Consider the following 21492-nt stretch of genomic DNA (forward strand, 5'->3'; position numbering starts at 1 on the left):
CACAATGAATCTATGAATCCAAAACATTTTAAACAATGTCCCATTAGAAAAACTACAGCAGACGTGCATGTGCTCCTTGACCAGTTTTGAACAGAGAAAGCCTTGAGGCTCTGAAGCAAGTTGCAGGCACCTGTTCCCAAATATTACACAGGATTTTAGGATTGTTTTGGCCACAAAAACCTTTTAGCTTTGTTATACCATGTCATTTGTCATGTCATGTTTCAACTAATTTGCATCTATGATACGGCAACAAGTCTAATATTTCACTGATTGTACGCTAGCATAAAATCCTACCACTCGTCGCTCTATTTCCACCCTGAATCAGACACACTTTTGAATTTGGTGACACATGATCTGTCTGTAAGCTAATGCCATGTTAAGCTGTGTTGTGAACAAACAATAAAGTTAGTACCGGTAAGTGACCCACCCTTATATCTTGTTACAGCATCAACAATGCAGAGCAGTTTGCCCCATAGGGCAAAACAGTCAGAGGGTAATTATGTCCTGGGTCAAATGTCTCTTTATTGTCTTATATTTTCTTATATTATTTTTACTTTTACTTACTTGTTAATTGTAATATGTATGATTATTGCAGAGTTGTAAATGTGTGCCAGACCTTCAAATAAAGGTCATGATTTGTAAAGATGGAGCATAAATAGTGATTGTCATGAATTATGACCTTTATCTGCTTGACCTATGCAGTACACACGTGTGGTTAAGCACTCATCCCTCCATCTACGTATAGTCTAAGCAATTATTGATAGCGGTGATACGATGCCCATCAACACTGCTTTATCAGAGAGACTGACGTCTGTGCACAATGATACGAGATGCACACACGAACGCACACATGCACACACACACACGCACACGTGCACGCACACACACACACACACACACACACACACACACACACACACACGCACACACACACACACACACACACACACACACACACACACACACACACACACACAATGATGGATGAGGGATCATCAATGATTCAGGTATAGTAGCCATAGCCCAGAGTGTTGATCAGCAGTGTGTGAAGACATTGGTATTCAGATGGGGCCTCAGAACAACAAGGTCATCACAGTGTATATATGGTATCTCTCACAAACCTACGTGGCATCTTAACTTTCTTAAGTGATGATAAAAGCAGGGCTTTCATGCCTGTGTAAAGGCTAGTTTATCACACAACTGTTTTATGATAAATATTACAATTTGTTTTACTGGGGTGCATACCCGGTACTTACTTTAGACTAGTCATTGGTTAGACATGGGTTAAGGTTAGGTTTAGGTGTGCTGCCCCGTGGGAGGTTAGGTTTAGGGTGAGGGTTTGAGATAGGTTATAGTTGTAGGACTAATGACTGGTCTAACCAATGACTAGTCTAAACCAAAAACTGTCTAAAGTACTGCACTCGTTTTACTGAGAAATAATCCAATGGATTAAAAACAAATAAATACAGTGAAATACTGGTACACACACTAAAAAAACTAAGTGAATTCATTCATGAATTAATTAATGAGCCAAATACTTTTCCACGTGCGTTAAGATAAGGGTTAGTTTTGCCCTCGTTTACATAAATGTGTGATAGGAGGAGGAATGTGGCCGGACAAGAAGACGCCATGCAGCAGCTGGACAGACAGTTAACTTTATGGCCTGTCACTAGTGTCACTGTGCAGGATATTACAGCCACAGTGTAGTAGCGCACTCACTTGCACTTTGTAGTTAAAAGGGCTACATTTAGAATGAGGCTGCCACATAGAATAAATTAATGAGAGAGAGAGAGAGAGCTCTCTCTAGAGAGAGAGAGAGAGAGAGAGAGAGAGAGAGACACACACACACACACACAGACAGACAGACAGACAAGGAGAAGGTGAAAAAAGGTAGTCATGTGGGTTTTTTCCTTAGAAGCACATAAGTGGATATATTTCAGTGGGAGGGAGGGGAAAAACTGCTGGTTTTGAATAACAGCTGAGAAGATATATTATAGATGGCAAGAATGGGAGGGTCGTTCTGAAGGAGATAAACAAGCCTTGAGTTGAAGAAGGCATGGAAAGGGGCGTGGTAGACGGCATAAAGGGGGCGGCACTATACTGTATTCATACTTTATATTTAGGCTACTCAAATACTTTTCCTCTCCAAGTAGTATAGGCTACAACAACACTGCTGGATGTTTACAACTCTGTTCTGAGCGACCCTAAAGAGCATTTTTTTTGTTTTCTTTTCGTCATTTGCCATTTGAGGCTATAACTTCATTCGGAAGCAGCTTTTTGTTTTGAGCTAGGATGCTCTTTTTTCTCGAACTCATACCTGGAACAAGGAACCAGCTGTGAAAGCGTTTTGGCTCATGTTAGCCTATATCCGAAGAAAAAAGGAAATAATTTCTGACTATAATAGCCCTACCATTGCAGAATATCATTGGACTATATGTGATTTTGACGAAAGGTTTGGCCACCTGTGAGTGTGTGAGAATTATCATCTGGTTATTTATATCGCCTGCACTTTCTGTACCACATCCAATATACAGTCGGGTCTTGTTCACTTTTTACTGACTGATATCCTTTTGTGAATAACAAACCAGCGTGGAACGTTTTTACAATACACTCGCACTGCGTATTTTTTTTTGTTTCGTTTTGTTTTCATAGCAGCCTACATGTTTTCGTCGATTTCTATCATTTTTTTTATTGATTGGCGACCTTTTGAAGGCTATTTTTAGACGGGTGCGAAAACCTATATATAGGCAAAGACACTATAAAGACCAAAAAAAAGACAATTGATCAGCGAGTCGCGTTTGAACACGCGTGTACGCGCGCTTTGCTGTGGCAGCACATTGAGACTATCGTGATCAGTTGACTGACTTCAAGACAGACAGCATCAAGTGCTGAAGTGAACGCAGCTGCAGCCGCTCTTGCTGAAGCAGCAACATGACGGACGGTCCGAGGCAACGAGGGAGCGCGTCGGGCTCTGCTGCCGGCGGGGACACCGGCAAGGAGTCCGGGGGAGATGATGGAGGTGGAGTGGCCCTGAAAAAAGAAATTGGTCTTGTGAGCGCCTGTGGCATTATTGTTGGTAAGTAGCCTACACGTGTCTCTACAACATTTCTGGCATAGCCTTATAGGCTACTATACCGTCTTGCATTATTTATTAAGATACAGTGTGTGTGTGTGTGTGTGTGTGTGTGTGTGTGTGTGTGTGTGTGTGTGTGTGGAGAGATGCACAATCTTTTGGTTTTGTGAGCTATATGGTTTTAAACTTAGGCTACATATGTGATGTGATAGCTCTGTTTACACATTTATTTATTCTATTTCATTACAAACATGTGTTAGTTTTAGTTGTTTTAGTTTATTTATTTATAAATTGTCACACTTATTGCGTGCGTGAGAGAGAGAGAGAGAGAGAGAGAGAGAGACAGACAGACAGACAGACAGACAGACAGACAGACAGAGCACAGGTTCATGCAGTTGAGTTGTCCATTGTGTTGTGAACTTGTGATGGTGCCATTTGCAAGGCATTCAATTTCAGGGGAACTGTTGGGAACTTGGGAATTGTGGTCACATTTCAAAGGGTCTGGTTCAGGTGCAACACAACTGATAAGATACAGTGCAGACATCTATTGAGATTGAACAAGTTTGTAATGAGAGGGTGACAAAACTCTGGGTCTGTGTTAAAATATACCTGTTGCACCTTCATCAAACTGCAGTTGAACTGGAAATAGTTGATAACTGTGCTTTGCATGGTGAATAAATAAAATACAGTAGATTCTTTTTTTTACAGTTGATTTCCTGTGAGCTCTCTTAAAAAAAAAAGAATGGGTTAGGCCCTTTCTTTCTCCTCTCCCTGTAGTCATTAATCAGTAAACCTTTGATCACGTCTTTGTATCTGCATGAGCCAAAATGCCACCATAGACAGTCATCCTGCTAACAGGATTAGCTTGGTCTCAATGACATTATTAAACCTGGTTTGATGTAGAGCACTGGTTCTCAAAGTAGGGTCCGGGGACCGCAAGGGATCCTTTGGGGGTTCCAGGGGGTCCCCTATATATGCGGCAGAATGAGAACACTTGAGCCCAATCTAAACGTTTGGCTATATTTGCACATATAGTTTTGACAAATGTTGACATTTGACAACTCTCCTCTTAGGTATATATATATATATAGAGAGAGAGAGAGAGAGAGAGAGAGACAGTTCTTGATCGTTCAGTTGCCAATGACAGTATATACAGCAGTAACAAACACAAGGCAAGATATACAGGTATAGCAACAAAATACTAATAACTGGTTATCATACTTGGACTACTGTGTACACAGTAAGAACAGTATATCAATACAGTATAAGTATAGTACAAATCCAGTATCCATACAGTAATACATGGACATTAGGACAACAATGAATTGAGAGACAACTCCTTTTGGTCCCTGCCTGGCACAAAATCCTTTCAAATGGGGCCTGTGGCAAAATACATTTGGTTTTGGGGGTCCTTGATGTGAAAATGCAAACCACTGATGAAGGGGACATTGATATGGGAAACTGGCACTGGCAGCACAGTCAGTTCACTATCAGTGTAATCATCCCGCCCATTTTTACACCCTCCCAGTTAAATTGTTACTCAGACTCATATAGTGTATATAGGCAGACAAAACCCTACCTACCTATTGTTCTGGTACAGACAAATTACAACCTCTTTGCATATTAAATTCCTCATAAACACGGGGAAGAACTACTTGGATTAGTGATGGCTGTATAGTGTTATAGTAGAAGTTATATAATTCAATGTACTTGGACAACTTTATGGTATAGTGGCTGGCTATACTGGCTATAGACCGGGCATTCTCCACGACCAATTACAAGCTATTAGCTGCGGAAATTAAAACCTCATGTTCCACTTCCCATTAGTTTATATAGGAAACGGTGTCTGCAATGCAATCAGAATGGAGGTTCAGTCATGGACAGCAAAAGCCTTTGAATAGATCAACACTCAACAGCCTATTCATATCGTCTTTAAAGTCACACTGTGTAGCCTTTTCAATTAAACAAAACTTATTTGTGATATAATCTTTCACCTGTAAATTCTTCCACAATATTCATTCCACATACATAGTTTAATGTAACAACTTCTCTAAACACAATTTGAGTATCTTCCCCTTGACAGATGTGACACACACGCCGAAATATAATGATCAATTACAGTTTCAGAGAAGCCGTTGCATTCCAAAATAACATTGGCGCTATAAAAGACCCTGTTGCAGCATTCGTTGTGGAACGGCACTGTACTGTCCATGGGGTTGTTTCCAACTTAATCCTGGGAACAGCGCCGTAAAACAGATAACAGAGCTACCAGAGGTGTTAAAAACACATCAGAATGGATGTTACACACAGTGGGCTTTTAAGATGGTAAATATGATGCGAAGCATATTGATCACACACGCGCACGCACGCATGTACGCACGCACACAAACACACACACACACACACACACACACACACACACACACACACACACACACACACACACACACACACACACACACACACACAGATGAGGTACTGTATAGTGTAGGTGGGTTGTCCAGGTAGGTCCCTCAACTGTGTGGTCTCATTGTTTGACCTTGGCCGCATGGAATCGGGTGCGGTGACTCACTCTTGTGTTTCCACGGTAACAGGCGCGAGGGGAAGATCGAGGTGTTTCCCAAGGGTTTTGGTGTAAGAGGGTAAGAGTGAGAGAGGGAGAGAGAGAGACAGAGAGGCACAGAGAGAGAGAGAGAGCAGGACAAGTGAGAGTGTGTGAGAGAGGAAGTAGAATGAGAAAGAGAGAGTGAACAGGAATAGTGTTACCTCCATGACATGTTAAGGTTATAGAAAAAGTCCATACTACGTAGGCTATAGGAACCCTATAGTCTACTTCAGGTGTCTTACCAGTAAGGCGCCTGAGGGCGTGTGCATTGGCCATATATGGAGTGTACAGGGTTTGATGAGGTCAGATCAAATTATGGAATGTCAGAACAGGCTCTGACTTTCCATAATGCATAACATATAGAAACATAGGAATGTTCTGACATTCCATATGCAATTCCCTCTGCAGCGGTGGCAGTGTCTTGAGTGTACAGGGTTTGATGAGGGCCAAGGTAGGGCCGGGGCCTTAATTTTCGGGCCCGTTGAGAACTCTAGTTTTCCCGTCTAGAGTTTAAATCAGTCGAAAGCTAGACATCGAAGAGGAAGGATGGATGGGGAAGGATCAACATATGGATTGTCAGAACCGGTTCTGATACATATACTAATATTGATGACATCAGGGATCTCCATACAGTATATGGGCTTAATTGCAACAGCAGGTCGCATTTACTATGATATGATCACTGATTTACTATGATGATGTCATAGTGATGTCACGAGACCTGGGCACAATATATAGGGCTTTCCCCCATATATTGTATGGGGATGTGTATGGGGATTTTGAGTGACAAGCTTTCCCCATGTATGGGGATTCTGAGTGACAAAAAACGCAAGGTTTCATAAATGCGACTTTTGGTCGCAATTAAAAGTGAATTTCACTTTTCAAAGTCTAAATTGAGTGCAAAAGTATCTATGTTAGCAACACTGGTGTAAAAAAACACAAAATATCATCCTTTATCAACTGCAGTTCAACACATGTAATATACATGCTCAAATGTCCATGTGGACTAGCATATATAGGCCAAACTAAAAGACAATTAAAATTGCGAATTGGAGAACATAAAACCGCCATTCGAACCCAAAACCTTGAATATGCTATGGCCAGGCATTATAAACCTGCTAATCATGGGTCCCCAGCCACCCTCACCTTTGGGGAGGTGATATAATTAACAAATTGCTCCGCAGAGAAGCACTGTGGATACATACACTTGACACTTTAGAGAACTATAAGCCTTTCATGTGTTCTATAGTCATGCCCCTTTTTAGACGGTCGGTCCCTGAGGTCTTCATTTCTTGCTCTGAGAGTGTTTTATTGCAATGTTCTTGTTGTGCCCCTACATTTTCCTTTTTCTATATATTTGGCCACAAATTAAGGCCCTTAATTATGTATGTGCACTGTTGTTCCTAAATGTTTTCATGGCTTTTTATGTTTTGATGGCTTTTATATGGTCGAATCACTGTTTCACTTTATTTATTTGACTGTTCAACAGCGTTTTCTTCCCATAGCCACACTCTTAACTGTTAACAGACTGCTGGTAGTAACTGGTTATTGCATGTTACATGGCCAAGACATGCCCAAATGCTGCCGTGCACTCTGCTATGACTCTGATGAAGACCGCGAGGTCGAAGCGTTAGTCGTTCTGTATACTTAGCACCTAATAAAAGGCTCTAAATGTCCGTGCTGCTCCAGTGCAGTCCTCTCCTCCTTCTGCAACCTAAGTCACTACTGTACCCGTGAAGCACGTTGGTAGACTCCCTTTGTAGTTTGTATCTATGTTAGTATAACAATTTAGCAAACAATGAATCGCTTAATTGATGTACTGATGTTAATTCGAAAAATTAGAAGCTCTCTCCTTCATAAGGCTGTGTGTGTGTCTGACTCTGTATGGCTTTCATTGGATTCTTGGCCATGCATCCTGAGTCTTTGAGGACTTGATTCCTTCGGCCACATTCAGCTCACGTTGAATGCACGAGAAGCGATGGGGGATCATGTGACTTGTCTCAATCACTCAACGGAGGCTTTGTTCTGTGAGCGGCCCCGCTGGAGTTCCTTGAAGTGGGCTAACAAGTACAATATTGTAAAAAAATTGTTTTATGGGGCTATGGTACAGCACAGGCAGTCACGTATCCACAATCGACATACACAGGGACATGCACACACACACACACACACACGCCCACGTGCGCACACGCACGCGCACCACACACACGTACAGTAAGTGAACTTTTGACCACTTGGAATAGATTCCCTGATAATGCCGTTTTATTAGCCGCTCCGGCTTTAGCCATGCGGCTGAACTAAGCTCTGTTCCTTTTCACAGACGTCATTTTGAATTAACTTGATTCAGAGAGCTCCAAATCATCTATTTGACGGACCGATTTTCTTTTTCACAAATTAAAGCTTGTAGATAGCCAGGCTATATGCTTTGGTGCAACACAATTGTACGATGAAGTATGAAATAGGGCTCAAGTATAGTCATTCAGACTAATCGAATTGGGTTGATTCTAAACAATCCATTCAGGTTTATTTTGGTAGATTTTGTCGATCTAAAAAAAAGTGTGCTTCTCGAATCACTCGATCGATCCAAAGAGAGGATCAATAACATTTATATTAATATAAAAGAAAAATAATCGACAGTCGCTGCAGCCCCTAAATCTGCACTGACATTTAAACGGTATAACATTGTGGGATTTTTGGACGGCCATGAAAGAGAAGAGAAAAGAGAAGGTCATTCAGCTCACGAAGCAATCTCATCAGATCAACAAACCCAATCTCCTTGGGTGAGATTATGTCATTTTCTATGTCTGCTGCTTGTTTGAACCCATTACGGCCCAGCCTGTCTCCGTACAGTACTCTGTACTGTACACGTACACTGCCGGGCTGCTTGAGGTGACGCACCAGAGGGTTCTGGCTGCAGGCCCAGATCGCGCAGGTCATCCCATGGCTTTAGGAATTTGGAAGGGGAGCGTATCACGCTGATTAGGGTATTAACCCATTCTGACCTGAGATCAGATTCATACGAGGTTTCCACTGGACACACACTGGTCTGATTAACCCATTCTGACCTGAGATCAGATTGTAAAAAATGTCAGTCGTTCTTCGATTTTTCAAAAATAGCAGACCTACAAGCTCGTAGCGCGCCACTCGGTGGCGCGCTATGAGCTTGTAGATCTGCTATTTTTCAATAGCTAAAGCATAACATGATGCCAACACCAAAACGGGTTCCCGTTCAGAATGGGTTAACATGTAATTATAAGTCCACGGCTGTTAATGGAATATCTTTGTTCAGTTCAGGAGGGCTGATCCAAAGCATTTTAAACCCATTTTGTCTAATGTGGCATCAGTCTCGGTATAAGCTTCAGCTAAAACCTCTTTGCCATAGTGTGTGTGCAGTCAGTGCACTGCTAATAAACCGCAAGGTGAAGGGGAACAGAAATCTGCTCCGAACGCCGTTTTTAAAACCAGTGTCACATGAGGTCCCGTGTTAAAAATGGCTATGCAATAACATTCACTATACAACATACATGTCGGGACAACTGGCGGCCCACCTTCACTTAATGTGGCCCGCGGGTTAATGTTACAATATTGATATATTGTTGATTTCGGCGGGTTACAATTCCAAACATGCATGACATAACCCGCTTTAATTACTTCAGTCTATATACAGTATGTAGCTTAAAAAGGACCACTTCACCACTTTTCAACCGCACTGCGACACGTTTTGAGCTCGTATAGATCAGCTATTTTTGCCACAACAGAAATTTTCAACGTGGAAATATAGTTTCCCACCCCTGCACTATATAAGATATACAAATATCCTATACTGTAGTTTTCTGCAGAGGCCTTACAGTAGTGAGAACAGGAGAAGAAAGAGTTCCTCTCAGGTGACAGAGGTGACAACGAAAAGACATGGAAAAGTACGACACTTTTTTCCATGGCCTCAAACGAAAGTTTCTGTGCATTTATTAAGGTCAGCATTGGGGAGGGGGGGAGAAAAAGAGAGGCCTCTGCTCAGTGACAATAAAGGTCGCATGGATCCCTCGTTGAGGGGGACAGTTTGGCAGAAGTGAGTTTCAGAAAGGGGTCACGTTCACTCCTCGTCTGGTCCCAGCTAGGGAAGTAAAGGGACGAACAGGAAACATGGGAGTTCCACTGTAGTCAGCATGTGAAACACACAAACCATGCACACACACTTGTACGCATATACGCGGACACACTTAAGAGGCACACTTACACAAACAAAAGGATGCAGACACACGCATGTTCGTGTACATACAGACACACGCGCACACACACGCGCGAGCACACACACACAAGCAAAAATGCATTCATTACACAAACACCCGACTGCAGACACACAAGTCTAAATACAGCAGACTGATTCAAACCAGCCCAAACCAGTGCCTTTGCTGTAGTCGTACAACTTTTTTTTTTCCTGTTGCTTAAGCACAGGGAATCAGACGCAGCAGAGGAAAAGTGCTGAGTCCAAAGCACAACCATGCATCTTTTTCATAGACGTCAAAGGTCACACACCAAGGACCACCACTGCCACAATAAAGATGTCGACGCAAGTTAGAAAATTGTCCAGTTTTGTTTATCACCCCGTCACCTTTTACCTACAAACGGAGTTACATAAGTGAAAGCATGCTATAACCTCACACACACTGGAAACGTCATCATGTGCATATGGAACTTTTTAAGATTGGGTGATTTTGCAATGTCCTGTTCTTTCTAGGAACTGCTGGCTGCGTGCCATGTAAGGAAAGATGTTGCAGCGTGTTTTGTTTTGTCCTTCAAATTAACAGGAGGACCTTTTTTTAGGATTCTTTGATGTTTGCTTTGAGGCAATTGTCTGTTGTTAATATGGCACACAGTAAAATCCAGAGTGTTAATTAAACCCTGAAATTGCTAAACTCGACTCAATTTATAAAATGTCAGAGTTGAGAGTTAATAGTATAGTTAAATTAGAGTTAATAGTAGTTAATAGTAGAGTTAAATTATCAATACAGATTTTGCTGTGTATATTATTATGCACATCTCAATCGAGGAACGATGAAGTCGGTATAGGGAAGTATGCTTTAGTCAGGTGGCATAATGTTGATTAGTACCCCCCACTGCTATATACAATTAACAGCATATGCGCACGCACGCACGCACACACACACACACACACACACGCCTCATGACGTGACATTATCATCGTTAACCTTTGTACAGTGCGAAGTGCGAGAGCCCTGCATGCATTCGGTGCCCTATCATCTAATCACGCCGTTATACGATACAAAGACACGCAGACCTTTGACCCCGACACCTTATTGTTGTCGCTTTTATGCACACGCAGTCACCTCACTTACACGCATGCATCTGATTGGATCGGCTTCTGACCTCTGACTCTCTGTGTGCTGTCCTTGTTTGGTTTAGAATGAATGAACCTGTCATTTGAATCCGTCTTGAGCCCGTAGTACTATAGGCGGCATCTTTCATGTCAGACCTGAATCCATCTCGCTCGTGCACTCTCACCCTCTCTCACGCACGCACGCACGTGCACACACACACTTTTGGATCCTATGTAAACTGCCTTACACTCTGATGATTATTGAGCTTGTCGGGGCATAATTTGCCTCCCTCCCCTCTCCTCTTATCCCAACATCCTTGCACTCTGTCACCTCGCTCTCTCTCCCCCTCGATCTCCCTCTCTCTCTCTCTCTCTCTCTCTTAATCTCCCTCTCCCCGTTTCTCAATTCAAGTCAATTCAATTCAAAGGAGCTTTATTGGCATGAGAAAACATACCTTTATACATTGCCAAAGCAATGGTGGATTTCTCCATCGTAAGACTGTGTTCACTGAGTCTATATAGGGTTTGTAATCCATTTTGGAATTATATTACAGTAAAGCTCACTGAGCTGAGCATGTTTCTTTCTCTCTCTCTCTTTCTCCCTCCCTCCGTATTCTCGTACTCTGTGCTGAGTCAGCAAATTCGCATCCACTTTATCCACTTATCCGTTTGTTTTCATGCTGTACATTATTTACCAGTTTATGCTCACACACACACACACACACACACACACACACACACACACACACACACACACACACACACACACACACACACACACACACACACACACACACACACACACACACACACACACACACACACACACACACACACACACACACACACACACGCACGTACACGCACACGCACACACCAACTGTAGCCAATCACTGCCCATCTCCATCAAACTCACTCCCCCTACCCCTTTCCGATGTTCTGGTAATTTTCGTTTAACCATTTTGTTAATCTTTGCTTCATTTACTCAAATGGTCAGATCATAACATATATCTTTCTCATTCTGAGCCAGTAAAACTGTTTACTGCTGGTGGTGACTATACAACAGTCAGCGGTGACTGTAACGTTGTCACGTTAATAACGGCCCTCCTCAAACATGTCCCTTCTCCCAGGCAACATCATTGGTTCCGGCATCTTCGTCAGCCCAAAGGGAGTGTTGGAGAACGCCAGCTCGGTGGGCCTGGCGCTCATCGTGTGGATCGTCACCGGCATCATCACCGCCATCGGCGCGCTGTGCTACGCCGAGTTGGGCGTCACCATCCCAAAGTCCGGCGGCGACTACTCCTACGTCAAGGACATCTTCGGAGGATTGGCTGGGTAAGAGGACTGCACTAGACTAGAGCACACTAGGGAATTCACTTCTATAGTCATTTTTACTAGTTGCCTAGTTTACTAGTCGACTACAGTAGTTGTTTAACTACCTATTATATTATTATTTAAAAACGGTGTACATTGGTGACTATAGCTATACTCTACCCGTTCTCGAGGCCTACAAAATCGGGGAAAAAAATAAAAATACAAACCTTCTTTTTCCTTCTTTCCAACAAGGTCGACTAGTGGATTTACTAGTCGACTGGTAAACTATAGTAAACGACTAGTTGCTTAATGCCCTAGACTAGAGCACACACTGTAGGGGTTAAAAAGGGAATGAATGAACCGTGTTTCTGGTGACTCTCGAGTTTTCCGTTTTGCGATCCGATTCTAACCACTTAATCCAATATACTTTATACTGCCCGGGGTCTCCTCCCAGGGATCTATACTATAGGCCCCCCTCCTTTATCCCCTTCTTCGAACATATATAGTGGTGCACATATAAAAGCCTAGATGGCGCAAGGCGGAGTCTCCGGCAATCATTCCTGTTTATATGATACTGTTTATCTCATTGGCCTGTCAAGGGTTCAGCCTCCAGGAAGAAACCCTAAATACAATGTCACTATACACCATTGCACATGAAAACGAGGGTGTCTAATGAAGTACCGTCACCTCATAGACAAAAACTGGAGAAATACAAAAATTGTGGCACTCTTTAACTCGCTGAAATATGACAGATTTACAAACGGTTTGGTTTATTACAAACGTTATCAAGGTGGCTATGATTCAGGATGCTTATCTGCTTAATGTTTTTTTTATATATATGAAACCGCTACGTGACTCTGACGACGTCGCTCTCCATTGGCCCACAGCGTGGGCGAGCCATCCTAGCCTTCCTTATCTATTGTGGTGCATGTCTCTAGGTTACAGTTAGCCAGGAATATTTGCAGTTTGGGAGTCGACAGGGGTTGTGTGTGTATATCAGTCTTGGCTCTCAGGTATACATGAGGACTGCAGGGTGAACCCTCTCAACAAACTTTTTTTCATATAACTACTGTCTGAAAACAACGCCCAACCATTATGACCCAGTTTTGAAAAACGAGGGCCTCTCTCACAATTAGATTTAAAACGACAGGGATTTAGGCGAACATACCAACATGTCTCCTTTCATCCCCATGAATGAGAAAGCCTCACGATCTAGGTCAGACTGCAGCTAATCCCGAGCAGGGCGGTCCGCTGTATCTCCTGGTCGAGTACAGTAGTGCTGATTTTTTAACCCATTTAGGCCTGACGTCGAAAAAAGAGAAAATGTCTTCTAAATCCTGACAGTTTTATGAAAAACCCCATGTTTCTATGTCAGTGGTTCTCAAACATTTTCATGGACCCCAAATATACATTGGCCGCCGACCCCCATCTGAAAATAAGTTGTTCCAGGGACCCTCCCTGCAGTAGCAAAGATTTGAGTTAAAAACTCGCTCTGTAACCATATATATATATTCAAAGATTTCAGGCACATATTTACACATTTTCAAAAATAGCAGACCTACAAGCTCATAGCGCGCCACTCGGTGGCGTGCTACGAGCTTGTAGATCTGCTATTTTTCAATAGCTCAAAAAGGGGTTCCCACCCAGAATGGCTTAACGAAGCCCCAGGAAGGCTATATCCAACGTTGAAGCTGCCACTACCTATTGGCCAAAAGTGGAACTGCAGCACGTTCATGGAGGTGGACGGGCATTCAGTGACGTCATGTGCGTAACGTTCCATACGTGTCGTCCCTGCTCTTCCGCTCGCTCGAGCCATTGAGTTATAATGGTACTTCCGGCAGTCTTCCGGGTGCTTCAAAATGCCCACCTTTATTCGTTCATTTAGTCGGGGAACATATATATGTATATTGATGAACATTACATTAAAAATCACACCTCTCTCTCATTAGCAGGCAACAGTGCAGCACTAATACGATCTCTCTCTCTCTGGCACAACAGCGCCCCTCCTTTATAAGGACTCTATCATTATAAAGGATAGATATTAGAGTCCTTCCTCTATCCTTTATAACTCATATGATTTTAACATCCAAAATTAAGGAGGAAGTAAGTGTCATGCTTTAATATGGCTCAATGCCATGTACAACTTTTTTCACTCTTACATAATTTAGGCTCCCCGCAAAGTCTACTGCAACTACATTTGCTTTGGCACATGATGTACAGATCTGGAAATGCTGTATCTCTCAGTCAAGACACAAACCTTTCCTCTAGAGATATACTAAATCCAAAGTAGCACTCGTAGTGCGCCACCGAGTGGCGCGCTACGAGCTTGTAGGTCTGCTATTTTTTGAAAAATAGAAGAACGACTGACATAGAAACATAGCTTTTTTTCAGAAAACTGTCAGGATGTAGAAGACATTTTTAGAATCTGATCTCAGGTGCTCTATATATACTGAATAAGGCCTGGGAACCATCCTTGACCATGAGGAATGCCTCCAGCGAAACATTGTCTTTTGTTCGATTGGATTTCATACAAGCTGTGCTGTTTTTTTGTGTTTTGCCTGGACTATAAACATAGATTAGACGATTGTTTTCACAACTACAGCCATCCACTAGCTATCGGGGGTATTTTGGGAAGGGAATTCAAGCAGACAAAACAGCCAATGATTGTTTTGTGTCCCTTTGTACTACCAGAAATTCTTTGTAGTAGAGAGTCGTTTCAAATGCTCGGTTTGAAGTGTTGAGGCCGTACAGTCTCCATGTATGTGCCCTCTCTGTAAGATAAATAAGCTTGGTTCAACACAAAGGCTTTTTTTTTCTTGAAGGGGGGGGGGGGGGTCAATCCGCCTTCGCCGCTTCCGTTGTGCTTACAGTCTTATGGCGCTCATACAACACATTCCTATTAGACACAAATCCCATTAACGGAGGAGAGAACTCGGCGAAGTGTAACGAGCATATTCTGCTTGTATGTAAGCTTATGGACTCGCTACAGTCTGCCAAACGTCGGGCTCTCTGGGGTCACCACCACCATTGTTTTGGCACGAACACAATTGCATTAAAAAATTAACCGTAAGCACTCAAACCCTCAGTTGACCGGATTTAACCCATTTTGGGGCGGGAACCCCTTTTGGTGTTTTAAACATTATGTTATAGAAAAATAGCTCATAGGTCTTGTAGGTCTGCTATTTTTGAAAAATCGTGAAAATGTGGCGCAAATTTGGAATATATATTTTTTCAGAACGAACGTTTTTAACTCAAATCTTTGCTTCTGGGGGGGGTCCCTGGAACAACATATTTTTACATGGGGTTCAGCAGCCTCTTGCATAAATGTTTTGGGTTCCTTGACATGAAATATTGAGCACCACTGATATAGAAACATAGGTATTTCAGAAAACTGTCAGGATTTAGAAGTCCTTTTTTTCATTTCGACGTCAGGCCTAAATGGCTCCCTCCTGTCATGTCCCCCCCAGGACAGGGACACTAGGGTTCATGCGGCTAAAAACTCAGCTGACCTTAATGTCCTCCATCTCACTCAAGTCACAATTAATCTTTTAGTGGAGGCAGCTGTGAGCCCTCATGCCACCGTTGCCGTGTGCTCGAAGGGATACTCTGGCATCTACGAGTAGTATACGACACTATTACGACAGCCAGCCGGTCACCTCCGTAAACAATGACGTTATACTTTAATGAACGGCCCCGATTGAATGTTGGGGCTTGCTCATGTCCGTCCACGATGCCAAATAATTAAACATCATAACATAGTATATGGGGAGAGACAAGAGAAATGGTTATATTATACGTATTAAGTGAGCAATTATTCTTGCAATTATAAAGTCAGCGAAGTGGATTTCGCTAGTGGTTAAAACACCAAAACAAATGTTAAGATTCGGCGTATGGACAATGAAAATGAGTGGATTGTATGGGGGATCCACAAGAGTATGGGAAGAGCATGCATGCCAGTATCCTGAACCCGCCCCCCCCATGTGTACGTATAGTTCATCGAGGTGCATACTTAGTTTAGACTAGTCATTGGTTAGACATGGGTTAAGGTTAGGTTTAGGTGTGCTGCCCCCGTGGGAGGTTAGCGTTATAATAATAATCTTTATTGTCCCGAAGGATATTTGTCTTCACAATGTGTTCAACACCCACATCAAAAACAACACAGAGCACATTACACCAAGACAATACAACAAAAAACATGAGGTCCCCACTCCACTGTGTACAGAACCATCCTATCGGCGGGGCAGTTTGTTTAATGCCGCGATGGCTGAGGGGACAAAGCTCCTACTGAAACGGACCTTTTTCCATGGCAAGGTTCTGTATCTTTGTCCAGATGGAATAGGATTATAGGGTGAGGGTTTGGAGATAGGTTGTAGTTGTATAGGACTAATGACTAGTCTAAACTAAGTACTGTCTAAACTAAGTTCTGCACGCAGTTCATCACCATACCAGACGCCATATACATCTATGTGTAACTAAACAACTTCTTCTCCCCTCCTTCCTTCCTTCCGTACGTTTTGTCTCCCCAAAAGGTTCCTGCGTCTGTGGATCGCCGTGCTGGTCATCTACCCCACCAACCAGGCCGTGATCGCTCTGACCTTCTCCAACTACGTGCTGCAGCCGCTGTTCCCCACCTGCTTTCCCCCGGAGAACGGCCTGCGCCTGCTGGCCGCCATCTGCCTGTGTGAGTACTATAGTGACAACTATACTAGACGTGAAAGTTACAGAATATTTTGGTATAGGAGAGATAACAACAGGCTCAAAATAACAAACAAAGAAACAAACAACAAACCCAAATGGACCGGGTCCATTTGGGTTTCATTTTACGCTCTCAAGAGTTAAAGATCTATAACGCTCCATCATTTAGCCGGGGGACCACCTGGAAGTTGGAACCCTCTCAAGGACCACTGGTTGGTCCCCGGACCACTGGTTTGAAAACCACTACTGTAAAGTGAAGACAGTGTGCGCGACTCTCCTACTCTTCCAGTTAATTTATCCGACGCACCTAGTTGTCATTTTCACCTTCTGGTCCTTGATATGAAAACGTTTTGAGAACCACTGATATACTGTATATAGCAACATACATTTTTCAAAAAACATTTGACATATTTGGCCTCAGGTCTTAAACCCCCAAGCTGCACCGATGCAACTTGTCGCAACTCCTTGCAACAAAACATTTTTAAAGGTCAACCGCACCAATGCAACTCCTTGCAAAGTGCCATTGGGGGAGAACGGTTACAAGTAGTCGCATGTTGCAAGGAGTCATTGGTGCGTTACGGACTTTACTACAGTAGCCTACTTGGAGTAAAAGTACAGTGTCACTTACACCCACGTGGCAGTCACTGCTTCGGTGTGTACAGGCCAAAACATTAGAGTGAAACACATTCGTGGAATTCAGCCGGCCCCGTGCAAACCTATATGCCTGTCAAAGAAATGTCACCTTCCTGCTTCTCTTTTTACATGTTTCTGTTAAGTCAGCAGAGGTCTTTCACAAAACCTGTCACCCTGGTGGGGAACCGGTTGATCTCTGCAGGCTTTTTCTTCTTCTGCCGCCGCGTAGCAGCAAACGCAATGTGCTTTCACAACATCTAGCTCGGGGGTGCCCTTTTTTGACTCCTTCCTTAAAATGACCAGCTCTTGACAAGATCTACCCACCATTGCTGAAAATAGTTGTATAAATATGTACCCGAGGGTGCTTTGGTATAGTGGCGCTGGCATTACATATTATAAGACAAAATGCACTTGGAATGGGAAATAGAGGGAGAGAAATAGAATAGGTAGGGTTTTTTTATTTTTTTATTTATAATGGTACCGCGCTGTTTGTGCACAGCAACACTTTTGAAAACTAAACATTGCATTGTGGATTTGAGCTGACAACAGGCCCTTTTTGATGTCACTCAATCAGGCCACCTTTAATTCAAGTGGCAGATGCCAAAAATGTTTTTTTTATATATTTAATTGAAATATTCTTTTCACTGACTAAAACTAAATGGAAACTAACTACAAATAAACAAATAAAAACTACACTAAAATGAGAGTATCCAGTATCAGTTTTACATTTGGTTGCACGCTGAAACGCGCTGTGAGCTTGTAGATCGGCTATTTTCAGCAAGTGTAAAATCAACCATCACGACGGCATCAAGGCCAGCCAAAATTTTTAAAAAATCACTAAATTAACTATAGATGTAGTCGACTAAAATCTTATATTTAGTCTACTAAAACTAGACTAACGCCAAGGCTCCACCGGGCGCGTTTGGGTGGCTCCACTGCCCGCATTGCGTCGCATCTCCGTCACCATTAAAATTTAACCGGTTCGTTTGGGCGCAACGCGGGCAGTGGAGCCACCCTTCATTGATTAAAAAGGGAACATTCTGTGACGCTGACGCGCCCAGTGGAGCCCTGGCGTAACACTACAACATTCCAGGTGACTAAGATGTGAAAAAAACAAAATTTTCAATTTTCAAACTAAAATCAATATTTGCTGTCAAAATCAACACTGCGGGCAAGAGAGGAAAAAGTGTGTGTGTGTGTGTGTGTGTGTGTGTGTGTGTGTGTGTGTGTGTGTGTGTGTGTGTGTGTGTGTGTGTGTGTGTGTGTGTGTGTGTGTGTGTGTGTGCGCGCGCGTGTGTGTGTGCGTGAGAAAGATAGGAGGGGATATTTAGGCAAAATAAAGGTACACACATACAGGCCATACAGTGCACAGCAGTGTAGCAAACAATGCCCTGCAGTCAACAGGTCAGATGCAAGAAAGGTTTAGGTCCCAGGTTCCACTCAAATGGAAGACGTGTGACACGTTCTAGAAGGAAATTCATAACAATGTATTGAAGCTTTTCAACTTGTGAGCAGCTGGTAGATATACATTGTATGTATGTACCAGCTATTGTTCCTGAATGTTTGCCCCAGCAGAGACGCTATAGGGTTCATGTGGTTAAAAAGACGTTATACATCGCTATAAGATAAACACATCCCCACAACTTGTCTTTGTTTGTTTGTCTTACAAACAAGCCTCGCCTACTGCAGTTTTCTCTCACACAAATTCAAACCATTTGGGAGCTAAGAGTTCATAGCACCACAGTGCACACCTGAACTCACTTCAACTAATGAACTAAAATGTTTATAAGAATTGGCACGGCGGCCAAACAGTTCCAATCACTATATTTAAGGGCATGATATAAGCAGGCTGAAGTGAACTTCAATTTAATAACATCACATTCTTGCAGGTATAGTGACAATAACAGTACTGTACTGTAGCCTACCTGTTAATATTTTTTGGGCAGCTGTTGTTGATGATGACTTCACCAGCGTGAGCCAGCATGATACTTACTCACCTAATGACACAGATAGGTTCCATGTTTCACAATACTTCCAAAGTGTGTACTTGTGAGAGTGTCGAGCGGCCAAGGCAACAAATTAGTAGATGACCAGTCCAGGGCACCTTCAATAAGGCTTTATTTCTTCCATTTTTTTCTCAATCACTTTGACAGTCAAAGTCAAGACAACCTGTCATCACTCGGGTTAAATACAACTGACTGCCTTTTATAGGGCAGTCCATTACCTGGTTAGCCCATACCATTCCCCAGGTAACAATATTCCCCCCTCTTAGAATCACACACTGCCATTTTATATAAACCTACTCCATGTATATGCACCCTCAATACCTATTCACAGTTAGCAGTTAGCATAGAAATATATACACAACCCATACAGGATTACATTCATTATAGTCCATCCCAATCCCCCCTGCTATCCATTTCCCACTTGGTCCCTCCCGGAACTATAAAAGGGGTGCCTATATCCGGAGGGAACTCATTTGCCCGAACACCACTCTGTAGAATTGTGTTAGCATCTGCATTAGGTATTGTAACGGCGTCCGCCGTTACAGTGTACATTGTTTAAGTCACAGATGCATGGTTTTCATATCGTAAATACATACAATATATATGAACGTTTGGCTAAAAGCTTGTGTTTAATCACATCATAACAACTGTCATGGCAGTTTGGCTATAGAACCGAAACAGACTTCCTCTTGCTCTTCAAAATAAGAGGCATTTGGTCAACACTAGTTTTATTTCTAAGTCTACATACAGGACGTAGATAGATATTTGTAGGAGATTATGGTTTGAATGGGCCCGCTGCCTGCTGTTCGCACCAAGAGGCATATGGCTTGCAAAGTGCAACCAAGTAAAGGTCTGTGACATCTGGTCATCTGACAGCTGGAAGGCTGGAATTCTGGGCTGGGGATCGAAAGGCCGTACCCCGAACTCCAGCCCCTGACGGATCGCCCCTGTCAGTTCTCTTTACTACAGTAGAGATGCAGATACATAGGGGAGGGCAGCTTGTTTGGAAGTGCTTAGTGTTTCTGGTTTACAAATGGCCGCTCTTTGGAAGGGGATCAAATAACGACAGTGACACTATGGGACTGTTGTTGCCAATACTGTCTGTAGTACTACTCACAAAGTCACACACTTGATAACGACATGAACCCCTGCAGTGTCCCTATTCCGCGGTAAACATTTTTTGCGCAAATTGCAGATCTACATGCACAACACGTCGCATTCTGACATGTCGATATGCTGTCTAAATCTAACGTGTGGAGAGAGCTCAAGATCCAAAAGAGAACGTTTGCCTGCATGGACCCAAACTAGAGAAAAGAGCAGATCAGGATTTCCACTAAACTTTCTATTTAATATAATGGAAATTACTAGATTTTTTCATCATTTTTTTCATGAAATACTTTTGAAATAATATATAATTGCTTTTCGTGGAGGAACCACCAGTAACTTCATTTTGATTTTTTTTTTATAATTGTTTTTGCTATTGAACACCCTTTTCTGTGTGTTGGTTAAAAAAATATTGAATCAATGAAAAGTATTAAAAGGTGCTTCAGACAAAACTTCTTAACGCCAAAGCAGCTGTAACTCCACCGCCTGATCCCTCTCATGCAAGTAATACTATAATATTATGTATAGTATATAAAGTCACAATACCAACTTTGATGAGGCGGTATTGTTTTGTTTTAAAAATGTAATGTTTTCTTAATTTCCTGAAAAAAATATATTTTTTTTTCATTTCCTGAAAAATGAAGATTTTGGAGTTAGGTGGTTTCTTAGCGACAGCAGAGATATATATATTTTTTTTAAATGTAGGAAACAGGGAAAAAAAGATAAA

General features: G+C 42.5%; 1 protein-coding gene across 1 annotated transcript in view; it reads left to right on the plus strand.

Annotated features, from left to right (window-relative positions):
- Nucleotides 1–2162: 2162 nt before the first annotated feature.
- slc7a8a (solute carrier family 7 member 8a) overlaps nucleotides 2163–21492 on the plus strand; it is a 36276-nt gene continuing 16946 nt past the window's right edge. Inside the window, exons 1-3 of the mRNA XM_080792855.1 lie at nucleotides 2163–3076; nucleotides 12144–12348; nucleotides 16857–17008. Coding sequence (XP_080648981.1) covers nucleotides 2932–3076; nucleotides 12144–12348; nucleotides 16857–17008 — 502 coding nt within the window. The 5' untranslated portion in view covers nucleotides 2163–2931. The remainder of the gene's footprint in view (nucleotides 3077–12143; nucleotides 12349–16856; nucleotides 17009–21492) is intronic.

This window comes from Protomyctophum bolini (assembly GCF_963924005.1).
Source record: "Protomyctophum bolini genome assembly, chromosome: 20".
NCBI classification, from domain to species: domain Eukaryota; kingdom Metazoa; phylum Chordata; class Actinopteri; order Myctophiformes; family Myctophidae; genus Protomyctophum; species Protomyctophum bolini.